Source organism: Eumetopias jubatus, unplaced genomic scaffold (assembly GCF_037043125.1).
Source record: "Eumetopias jubatus isolate StellerSeaLion01/CBP00866 unplaced genomic scaffold, mEumJub1_p1.0 scaffold_6, whole genome shotgun sequence".
Lineage (NCBI taxonomy): Eukaryota > Metazoa > Chordata > Mammalia > Carnivora > Otariidae > Eumetopias > Eumetopias jubatus.
In genome coordinates, this window is record NW_028274812.1 from 30,713,876 (window position 1) to 30,725,671 (window position 11,796).

Genomic DNA, 11,796 nt, shown 5'->3' on the forward strand with positions numbered 1-11,796 from the left:
ACTTTATAAATGTGACTGTCAAAGTCAGCTATTCTATGATCTACATTTTACAACATATTGTACAAAAGATACACACTGATAGGCTCTTATTATCTATTTATATATTTATAATTACATATTGCACTTGGACCAGCAAGGCTCGAAGAGTCATTCACGGTAGAAGTTAATAAAGTTAAATAGATGGGAATCTTTGTAAGTACAACTGATCTCCTCAGGTTTGGAAACGAATCTCCTCGTCGCTCTAAAGTGTTCTCGCGGGGGGGGGCGGGGGATAGGGAGAGGAGCGTTGCGAGGGGGAAGCAGAGACAGAGAGCAGGGAGGGCAGGGGTCGCCTTCCCGGGGCCCGCTCCCCCCGGGAGCGCGCCTTTCCCAGACTCGCACCTCCAAGGTCAGGACGCTGTGGTTCCACATAAGCGGCTCGCGGTCACCACTTCTTTCAGGTCACTCTCGGGTTTCCCGGCCACCATAAAGGGCCACGTCTGCAGGAGAGAAGAGGGTGGAGGAGGTAAGTGGCCTTGGAGGAGGGGTGTGGTGGATTCGGAGCCTGAGACTAAAGGAGAGGGAGAGGTGGGGGCAGGCAGTGAGTTGGAGAGAGGCGTTATCTCTGCAATTTGCTCCGTGTTCCAGTGCGCCCCGTGGCTGGATAAAGAAAAAGCGTTGGCTCCAAGTCACAGCTCGGGGTGGTAGAGCAAAGGGGGTTCATCCTCAGTTGTAAGAGAAACCCAAAGAGGAGGCCCTTGGAAGGCCCAAAGTGGCTGGGGCAGCTGCCGGGGTAAGCCTAAGCAGGGAAGCCGAGAAGGACCTAGCGCCTAGCGGACCCCGGGTTCAAGGCGAAGTGGCCCTCGGGCCCCTCTTCTGAGGCCCTGCCCAGGTTTCCCGGCCCCCTCGCTTTCCTCCCCGTCTGTTTTTCTACTGCCAGCTTCCATTTCCTCCCTCACAAACGCGGGCTTTGGACCACAGTTTCTAAATTAATCGCTGGCTCTTAAGGGGTGGGGGGGATAATGCTAATAAAAGAATATACGCGCATATTTTATTTAAGATCATCTTCCTACTGGGCTGAGCGAACATCGCCTTTTCCCTTCCCCGAGGTGTTTTATAATAAAGCTCACTGCAGTTTCTTTATTCAAAGATGAACACAGCAGCAACTGTAAATGAAGTGATTACTTTCATTTTAGTTACAGATTTCGAAAAGCTATTTACGCATCTTTTTTTTAGAAAGAGAATAAACTTTTAATTAGAGGGAAAAATATTTACCAGGGTAAAATGTGGTTTTGCACCCCTCCCCCCAATTCCTGAAATCAATTCAGTGAGAAGACAATTCAAAGCTCCCAACCTCTCCCACTAGTGCTGGCCGATAAGATGACTTTTAAGAGGAAAACCTCTCATTCTTATCATATATAAACAAAGGTGCTAGTAAGTTGTGGTCCTTGTTTTTCTTTAGAGCCTGGAGGTCTTAAAATGAAATGAAATAAAAAAGGAATTAAACTGTACTTCTTATATAGCAAAATGCATTTGAGAGAAATTAGCCTCAGTGAGCATTACGGGTTTTTTGTAACATGTTTTTAAATCTTCAACGAGAGTGGCCTATTTTAATGTTATTTATTATATTTTAATATCACTTATTACACTAATATTTGTGAGAATTTACTGATTAGGCTGATATTTGTTAGAACTTCTGGGATTTAAAAATGTTAATCTACCTATAAGAGAAGCGCCGAATATTTACATAATTGGGGACTTACATGACAATTACGGGGCCATGAATTTGTATCTAATGGTCCTAAATATACCTGGGAAATAAACAGAATTGGGTGTTTTTATGTACAAAAATGAGAAGGGGAAAATCAAGTTCTCCTTCAGCTAAAAGAAGAATAAAGGGATTCACAAAATGCCTTCTAGGCGCGCAGCATCTGGCTGGTGTTCCCTGTCCCACACCAGCCCTGACGGCGCTGGCGCGGGTTCGGGGATCCCTCTTTGCCAGCTCAGTACACTTGCGAACTCTTAATTGGGCTGCCACGTCAAACACTTGCATAAATCATCTCCGCTCCAGCAGCTTGCAGGGCAGAGAGCGAGGGCGGTGCGGGATCTCCTGCAAAGGTCCCCAGAGGCGCGCCGGGCTGGTGGCGGCCGAGGTGAGCGCACAGCCATTCCGCAGACGCGGCTGCGGACGCGCTGGCGGGGGGCATTCGGGTAGCCGCAGCGGCATCGGCATCGGCGGACTTACCAGGTTGACCGGGTGAATGTAACCGTTCTCGTACTTGTCGTTAGCCAGGATCTGCCTCAAGTGCGCGATGTAGCTGGACGCCAGCCTGAGCGTGTCCAGCTTGGAGAGCTTGGTGTCCGGGGGCACCCAGGGCAGGGTGGTCTTGAGCCTGGAGAAGGCCTTGCTCAGCACCCGCATCCGGGCCCGCTCGCGCGCGTTGGCCGCGTTGCGCTGGACCTGCTTCCCCTCCTGGCTGACGCCGCTCAAGGGGCTCTTCTTGGTGGGCGCCTTCCTCCTCTTGCCCAGGCCTCCGCGGCCCTTCTGGGGAGACCCCGCCTCGCAGTTGGAGCTCTCCTCGGTGCTCTCGTTGGAAGTCACAAACTCTTTGCTCGAGTCCATTTTCAGCCCGTCACAGTCCAGCATCTCCACTTCTTGAAGATCCTCCACATCGCTGAGCGAGCCGGTGGACATGTTTGGGGGAGAGGATGGGGGGGGGGATGAGAGAAAGAGAGAGAGCGAGCGAGCGAGCGCGAGCGAGCCCCAAACCAGTAGGCCCCCGGGTGTGGAGTATGAAGCAGCCACCTCGTGTTGGGAATTGGAGTTGGGGTCTGGTTGAGTCTCACACCCGTTTCCCCTTCGCAGAGTTGTGAGAAGGAACCCAGAGGGCTTCTGCGGGGAGGAACCCAGCTCTGTTTCCCCACCCCCGGAGTCCTGGCCGCAGAGGAGTGTGAGAGAGCGCTGAGGAATTTGGTGGACACTAGGAATTTATCTGGGGAATAGAGAGGCGGATCCTTGTAGCCCAGGGGAGGGGCCTACGAGGCCCCAGCCGACTCTTAGACCCCTTTCACAACCAGAGGGAAACTCTTACGCACAGACCCTGATTTCCAACTTGCAATGTAAATCAACTCAACTGCAACACGCAAATACCAGTCACCTTCTTCCAGTTTAGCCAAGGAGAGCGCCCCACCCACAGCCCCTCTCCAGGGCCATCTCCTAAGGCCTGCTTTCCCTCTTAAGAGGTCGTAGCTGGTTGTTACTGAGGACTTCAGAAAAACAACCGGATCCTTTTGCTCTATCTGGGACTTCCAAACACAAATCTCACAAGCATCCCCCTGTCTCCTCTTCCCTGCAATTTAAACACCATCCAGACAGTGGTCAACTCCTGCCTGCCAACACCCCTAAGACTCTGTGGCTTTACCAAGATATCTTCCCACCTTTAACCGGGGTAAATTAACAAAACAAGCACTTCACTGAATCTTTAGGGTGATGCAGAGAAAGTACCAAAACATCCATCTGCACCTGGTCACTTTAAAGCTATGATGGAACTGTTTGTGCACACAAACATACTCGATGATCGCACACCCAGGACAACACACACAGTTTAGTGGGGGTGGGGGTGGTGAGATAGAGTCCCACGAGTGTGTGGAAAGCATTTTGTTAATTGATAATCTTTTCTTGACAAAATTAAAACTTTCCCCTAAAATTCTTTCTAGAAATGCATTTAATAATGTCTTAAGAATCTTAGCGGCTCTCAGATATTATCTTGCCTGGGACTTGTTGTTTTCACCCTCCCAATGCCTTGGCCTTCTCCTTAGGGCCTCTTTGCTACCCGGGTTCCCCACCTGAAACTGGTATTACAGAATACTAAGCAGTATTAGCCCTTGGGGCAAAGGGTTTTTTGTTGTTGTTGTTGTTGTTTGTTTTTGTTTTGTTTTGTTTTTTCCTTTCTCTAACTCGAGCCTGGACCCTCTTTCCTGGAGAAGAAGAAAATCTGGAGAGTAAGTAGAAAAGCAAAGGGAACCAGAAACCAAGAGATTGCATATAATCGATGAAATAAAATTGGAGAGACAGAACGCCTGAATCTCTCTTACTGATTCTTCTCCAGGTTTTCTTCCCTTGCAATTAGGCATCGAAGACAAGGGGCTGGAGCAAAGTGTAAGAGCAGCTTCTGAGCTTTTGGTTCACGGGCTGTACCCCTCTCCTACATTAAGATATCATATCTCTAATCCTGGCTCAGCTGGGAATTCACTAACCTCTAACGTTTTGTTTTGTTAGTAGGGTCTTGTTTGCTTTCCCCCATGCTGTAAACTAAACAGATTGTCAGCAAATCAGTCTTTATTAATGAATTAGTGAGAACCCCTCCCCATAATATCTTTGCCCAGGATCCAAAATTTGTTAATCACCAGTGTAGAGATTTATGAGCTCTCTTATTTTCTGTTGTTTGTGCAGGTGGAGATTTAAATGACCATATCCACCACCAAGATTTATTGTGAGAGTGATTGATGTTATAAACCAGGAACAGGACTCTTCCCACAGCAGGGATGACAGAAATATCAAGTTGAAGTTGCCTTTGTCCTCATGCACAACTGACCCAGTACTACAACACAGAAAAAGTATAATAATTTAATCTGAGATCCAAGACAGCATTAAGAGAACACCCAGCAGGCCTGTTAAACATTTCCCCACTGATTCCCAAACTAGTTTCTTTATTTTCCCTCCCTTTTTTTGCTCTTAGGAAGACATGAAAGTTATTTTTAGGCTAAAAGAAATATGTGAAAGTAGGCATTGGCCAGCACTTTGTGAAATGTGTGTTTGTGCAGCTACTGAGATATCTGCAAACTAATCACTATTTATTTATTTATTTATTTATTTATTTATTTATTTATTTATTGGGGCCCCAGAGTAGAATCATAATTAAGAATCAGAACTATGGCCTTACCACATACCAAGCTATTAAGCTGTATAGATTTTGCTTCTCTAAGCACTCTCTTTTGGCGGGAGGGTGAGGATCTGGTTTTCTGCCACACCTCAGATGGTAGACTGCTCAGGCTGTTTGGGGGACAGCAACAATCATAGAAATAAAGACCGCTGAATAGATTTCTGCTATTTTTTCAAGGTCCGAAACTTAAGAAGAGCAATTTCTGGAAGAGAGCAGAACTAGCTTCATGCCACAAATTGATTTATGTGCCTAGCAATTATTGTTTTTTTAGATAAACAAGAATTAAGTCCACTTATCTTGGGGTGATACACTGGGTTGATAATGAACTTTGGGGTGTTTGTGAACACTCTCCAAGGGACGGTTACCAGTTTAGGATGTGAAGATGTGAAGAAGGCTGTTATTTGGGTATCTTGATGTGAAGGCTTGAAGAAAGTACATTAATATAAATAATACTTTTTTCTTTCCTCTTGACATTTTGTGTCTATCCCTGCTAATAAACACTAAGGGACAAATGGGTGGGAGAAATGCCTTATTGGATTCTACTAAGAAAACCAGTTAGGCTGTAACTTAAGCTGTGCCAAATTCTCCCCAAATATAAACTATATTCTGTGAGAAGAGAGGCACATTTTGAGAAGCTGTATTAACTCTTTCGATAACAAGAGAAATACTTTGAACATTACTGTTTCAAAATGCCAACTAGAAAGCTCATCGTTTGAAAGCACGAGGTAGTTACTAAAAGCTCTTGCCTTACTTTTAAAAGAGAGTTTATGCCCCAGAGACATCTGGCCAATTTGCTGCACACTTCTAACGATTTGTTTTGCAAGAAAGACTATCTTTGAAAGATTTCAGTGCTAAGGAAAATCTATCTCCAAGGGTTGTAAAATGAAGATTAGGTGTGGAATGTGTCCTTGAACTTAAATCCTGGTTTATCAACTGATAAATTTTCAGGAAGTTCAAATTTGATTCAGTTGTGCTTGGATAAAATATTTTGCTTCCTTTTTTTATGAGAAGGAAAACATCACAGGCTTCTTTCTAACTGACTTCATATGCCATCACATTCTCTTTCCCAGGGGAGGGGGGAATTATGTCTTCAAATTAAAAATTTAATTCTTTTCTCATACTCTCCATTTTTTGGCCAGGAAGCATGCAGGCTGGCAAATTGATGAAACTGCCAATTCTGTTTTATCCCCTTCACTTCTAATGAACACCTCCTGCTGTGTTATTCTCTTTACTTGATATGGTGACCACCACTTCAACAATGTCTGGACTTTCCGTGCAGATCAGTGCTTCTTTCTCCATTCAACAAAATTGTTACTGTACCCTTTGCTGCTAATTGAGTGTTTTCCATCTCCTGCTCATAAGCCTATTAAAATCTGGTTCTATTTTTTTTTTTTTTTTGAGAGAGTGTGGGGGCGGTGTAGAGGGAGATAGAATCTTAAGTAGACTCCACGCCCAGTGCAGAACCTGACTTGGGGCTCGAATCTCATGGCCCTGAGATCATGACCTGAGTGGAAATCAAGAGTCAGACCTTTAACTGACTAAGCTACTCAGGTGCCCCTCCCTTTTTAAAATTGCATTTTTAACTTAATTTATAAAGTAAGCATTATCTCTCCTTATGTGTTCCAAATAGTAATGGTGCTGGCCTGTCATATTTGGCAGCTAAAGTGAGTAGAGCCCTAGTGAGTGAGATTGGTGACTATCTAAGGAGGTCAATATAGTGATGTGGGTGTTGCTGTTATCTTTACCTGACATCAATTATGATCAGCAATACATCAATTATGATCAGCAATCGGAAGTCATCTTCATGTTCACGTACCCCCTCTGCCCTTTCCGCATTTTATTCAATGGATTGTAGCTTCAAACCCATAACACTAAGATTTAAAGCTGGCAAAAACAAACAAACAAAAAACAAAACAAAAAACAAAAAACCCCACAACAACAATAAAGTTCAAAGAAAGTCCAAACTCATCATGGATTTTATATCCAAGAAGCAAACTTGCATCCCACATGCAAAAGCAGCCAAGCCCGTGCACATGAAGGACAGAGTTTACCTTAAGAAGCAAGTGGGCTGAAGGAAACTCAGGCAGATAGTGATAGGTAAAACTTCACAAATGCAATTTCGTGTCCTCCCAAACCTAGAATAATTGTATCAAACCTACTCGATATCAGGAAAAAAAGGGAGGCAAACCTGAACAACCCTCTAGTCAGGTACTGGGTGAGGATCTCTGCCTCCATTTTTCTATCTTATGTAGCATCTCTCCTTTCTGTTGTCACTATTAAGAAAAGAGCTGCTATATGAAATGAAAATCTTAATGGAGATGTGTGCTAGAGATTTCCCACCCGTAACAATGAAGTTTTAGAAAAGCTTGCTTGAAGATGACTTGTCTGTATCTTAATGTAACAAAGCTTGAGAGCAAATCCTCCCAAATTCTCCTAAAAAGAATAAATCTTCAGGATTACATGAAAGATACCTGTAAAACACATATATGTTAAACACATTATTGATGGCTATAAAACAGAGACGGGACAACCTGCTGTCAACCTCCTTCCTGGCAGGTTAGGAGATGTGCACGAGAATTGAAACCTATTTCTGGTGATTATCTCCTTGGGATTATTTCCCGGTGGCAGGTTCTTTTTGACTTGAGGAGTGAAGAGTCGTGGAGATTAGTTCACAGGACCAGCAGCTAAGTACTGACTCCTGACCTCAGGAACATGAAATATTTCCAACTGATGTACTATTTTTAAGTAGAGCCCTAAAGAAATAGATTGTCAGAATTGGAAAGGCTGAGGACCAAGGAAGTCCTAAATGGTCAAGGATTCTGGTACAGATTCACATAAGTCATCCATGACCGAATTGTCACTTGAACATGTGTCCTGATTTGCCTTGTAATGCTCCTTCCACAAAGCCAGAGTGCTTTGAATTGTTTTTCCTATTTGAATAACAATAAGATATGTGAGAAAACTTATATTCTGTTATCCCCTGTAACAACTGAATCCTGAATTATATAAAATGAGATAGATTTAAGGCTGTCCCTGGGTATAACGCTTAGAACCCTGTCTAAAAGGGTTTTAGTAATGTGAGTCTAGAATGACCTTGTTAAAATCTCATCTCTACTATGACGGCCTGATGGGCAGGCCAAGGGCCACTCATTTAATGAGCACGTCAACCTTCTTTTCTCCATCTCCTCTGCTAAACCCTGGTTCAAGTCATCAAAATCTTTTATTCAGATGAGTATAAAAGTCTCCTAGAGGACCTTTTATTCCCATTTCTGCCCTTCTAAAATCCATTTCCAACAGAGTGGCCCAAGTTATTCTCCTGCTTCAAATCCCTTAAAGCTTCCCATTATCTTTGATATAAAGTCCAAATTCCTTATCATGGCTGGCATGACTCTACTTTGCTTACCACTTCCAAGCACAATGGCCATGTCTGTGTCCCTTAATGACACTGTATCATTGCTTACCTCGGGACCTTTGTCCCTGTTCTTTCTGTTTGGATGCTTCTCTTTGGCTCTCTGCATGTTTGGCTCCTTATTTTTCAGGTCTGAGTTCAAATGTCACCTTCCGTACAACAACTTCCCTGACCATCCTCTTAGGAATATTTTTGTCCCATCATCCCATTTTACTTATTAGTAATAAATAATAGTAGCCAACATTTACCAAATGTTTACCACAAATCAGACACTCTTGTCAGCATTTTCCAGATTAACCCATTTAATTCTAATAGCAACTTTGTGAAATAGGAAACTTACAGATAAGAAAACTGACTCAGAGAGAGATTAAGAAATGTGTTGCATTCAGAAAGTTGCTGTTCCAGTTGTCTATTGCTATGTAATAACCCAAATTAGTGACTTAAGTTATTTCTCTTATTTCTGTGGGTTGACCAGTTTCCATGGGTGGTTCTTACTTGGGGTGTCTCATGTTGTCACAGCGGGACGGCATCTGGAGCTGGAGTCATCCGAAGGCTTGATTAGGCTGAAAATCAAAGGTGACTTCTTCTTTATTCACATAGCCAGTGTCTCAGCGGGACGGCTAGAACAGCTAGGGCCTGGCTGGGCGTCTCTGTATAGCCTCTCCACATGGCTTCCTCAGCCTGGCAGTCTCACATGCCTGAACTTCTTACATGGTAGCTGGCCTCCTTCAGAGTGAACATTCTACAATGCCCAGATGGAAGCTGAAAGTCTTCTTATGACCTAACTTCTGCCTCATTCTGTTGGTCAAAATCAAGTCATGGGGCCTTCCGAGAGTCAAGGGGGGGTACCTATACAATAATATGAATACCAGGAGGGATGGTTCATTGGCTGGGGCATGGATGGTTGATGTCATCCTTGGAGGCTGTTTACTACAGTGAATAAATGGCAAATCAAGGTTTCAACACAATCTGAGAGAGCCTTATTTTAAATAGCTAGTATGTCCTCCAATTATTTTGTTTAATTGTGTTTACTTTACTATTGTCTGTTGACTCCCCTTCCTCCCTCCTCACTATAGTGAAAGTTTTAGGAGTGCAGGGACTTTGTGTCCCTTGCTCAGTTTTGTGCTCAGAGCCTAGAGCTGATACATAATATGCACTTAATATGCTGATACATGTATGCACTTAATAAATAGTTGGCAAATGAATGAATGAATGTAGACCATAGCATATGGAAGGTACACTGTAAACAGTAAGATATGCACACTATTTAGAATACTAACTCCAAAAATATGGTGGCTCAGACAAATCACAAATTTACTTCTCTCTCTTATGTGTGCAGACCTAGGCGGGTGGTCCAGGGTGGATGAGTGACTGCTCCACAGAGACACACTGAGACTCAGGTTCCTTCTGTCTTATTACTCTGTCGTCCCTGAGTGGAAATGCCTACCCATAAATAGGTGAAATCAGCTTACCCTTACCCTTAACACTTCTCAGGGAGGGGGAGAAAGAGGGTGAAGGGCAAGTGGATTTCTTATAATAAGATCTGGAAGTTAGACATATCACTCTACTCCCGTCATATTGGCCTCTTTAGCTGGAAAAGGAAAAGTTTGGAAATACAGTCTCTAAATATGCTCAGCTTAAACTCAGAGTTGGGGGAATCCATTACTAAATAGAAGGAAAGCCAATTCAGTCTCTGGCAGTATATGTGTAGCATAAAGGATTAAGTTAACATATATGGAATAGTAGAATAGTTTGTTTGACTTTGATAGAAAAATGCAGATCACAATTCTATGAAGTTTAAAATTAGTTCAAATCAATTACCGGTGGGCTTCGGTTCGTATTTGGAGCTCAGAAAAATATTTCACAATCTACCTTTGACTGTGTATGCAAGAACACTCATCAATGTGGGTCATTCCAACCAACATTGGCACTAATTTCTACTTAGTAAATGGCTTTATAAAGTTACTGTTTGTGAGGATAGACCAATGAAAAATGTGCAAGTTGTTAAGGCTATTACTAACAACCATTAGTCTTCACTAAAGCCCTCTGTTTGTTTAATTTCTATCAATTTCATCATGTGGTGGCAAGATTGAGAGTCAGTGGAAAGCTTTTTTCTCTCTTTTTTAAAAAAATTATTTTTCTGACATACTTTCAAGATTTGATAATAGTTTACTGTCTTAGGTTGGGCTGCCATAGCAAACCTATGTTCTTATAGTTCTGGAGGCTGGAAGTCCAAGATCAGGCTACCAGCATGGTTGGTGTCTGGTGAGAGCTCTCTTCTTGGCTTGCAAATGGCTGCCTTCTCCCTGTATCTTCATATGGTCCTCCCTCTGAGTATATGCAATGAGAGAGATCTGTCTCTCTTCTTCTTATAAGGCCACCAATCCTATTGGACCTACTGTTATGACATCATAACCTTAATTACCTCCTAAAAGTCTTATCTCCAAATGCAGTCACAGTGGGGCTAGGGCTTCAACATATGAATTTGGCAGGGGAGAGGAGAGAACACAATCAGTCCATAGCATTTATCTTTAGAAATTGTAACTGGAAAAATGTTTTTTAATTCATTATTATTTCCAACTTCCAAATTACTCAGGATTAAGAAAAGATATGCCTAGGACACTTGTGTCATTTGAGGGCTTACTGTATATCAATGTCATTATACCAGGGTCAGTGCCAACAATAAGAATAACAAATTTCCAGCATTGTTTGTCTCGGTTTTCTTTTTGAGAAAACTAGGAGGAAGAGTTTTAAATCCAGATTCATGGTCTATGTCGAAGAGGGTCATCTGATACTCATTGCTAAAATTTGCAAAGGGTAATCCTCCTAGAGAAAGTAGGACCATTCTTTAGTCAGAAGCTCTAAATCAATTCTAAAGAACCCATTAGTAGAAGAATCTAGGAATTCTTTATCTAGTGCCTTTGAGTATACCACACAGCTCCCACACAGAAATAGACATGGGTTAGATCAATTCAGTAATAAAATTTGCCAAACGTTTTTGGGGGATTACTTATAGACAAAACAAACAGTGGATTAACTACACTGGGGTCTTTTTAACTGGTCACTCTGACATATTTTAGATAAAGCCAGTATTATTTTCAGCTAGAATGTTAGGCAGATACTATAACTTCCCCTCACATGAATAAGTGAGTTCTTTTTTCTTTTAACCCAATTGCAAAACTGACCACAATGAGATAATCCACCCAAGAAAGGTAGAGTAAAACACTTCTCAAATGAATTTTGGCAGAAGAGTGAACTAAATGTTAAATGGACAATATAATGCTCACATCCCACTGATTTATAAAAACATGAATGTCCTTAAAATGATCACGAGTTTTGCTCTTATCCTTTTCTCTTAAGTCACTGTAACAGAGTAGAACACTTTTGTACTGTGTACGAAGAGACCAGGTCCAACTTCTGCTTACACAACTAACTAGTCATGTGAACTCGAACAAGTCTCTTAAT

General features: G+C 42.6%; 1 protein-coding gene across 1 annotated transcript; it reads right to left on the reverse strand.

Moving 5' to 3' along the window:
• Positions 1-389: 389 nt before the first annotated feature.
• Positions 390-2,674, reverse strand: TCF21 (transcription factor 21). Its single transcript, XM_028125395.2, has 2 exons — positions 2,225-2,674; positions 390-479 (listed from the first exon to the last, which is right to left on the reverse strand). The coding sequence occupies exons 1-2, from the start codon at positions 2,672-2,674 to the stop codon at positions 390-392; spliced, it is 540 nt and encodes a 179-aa protein (XP_027981196.1).
• Between the last annotated feature and the right edge of the window lie 9,122 nt (positions 2,675-11,796).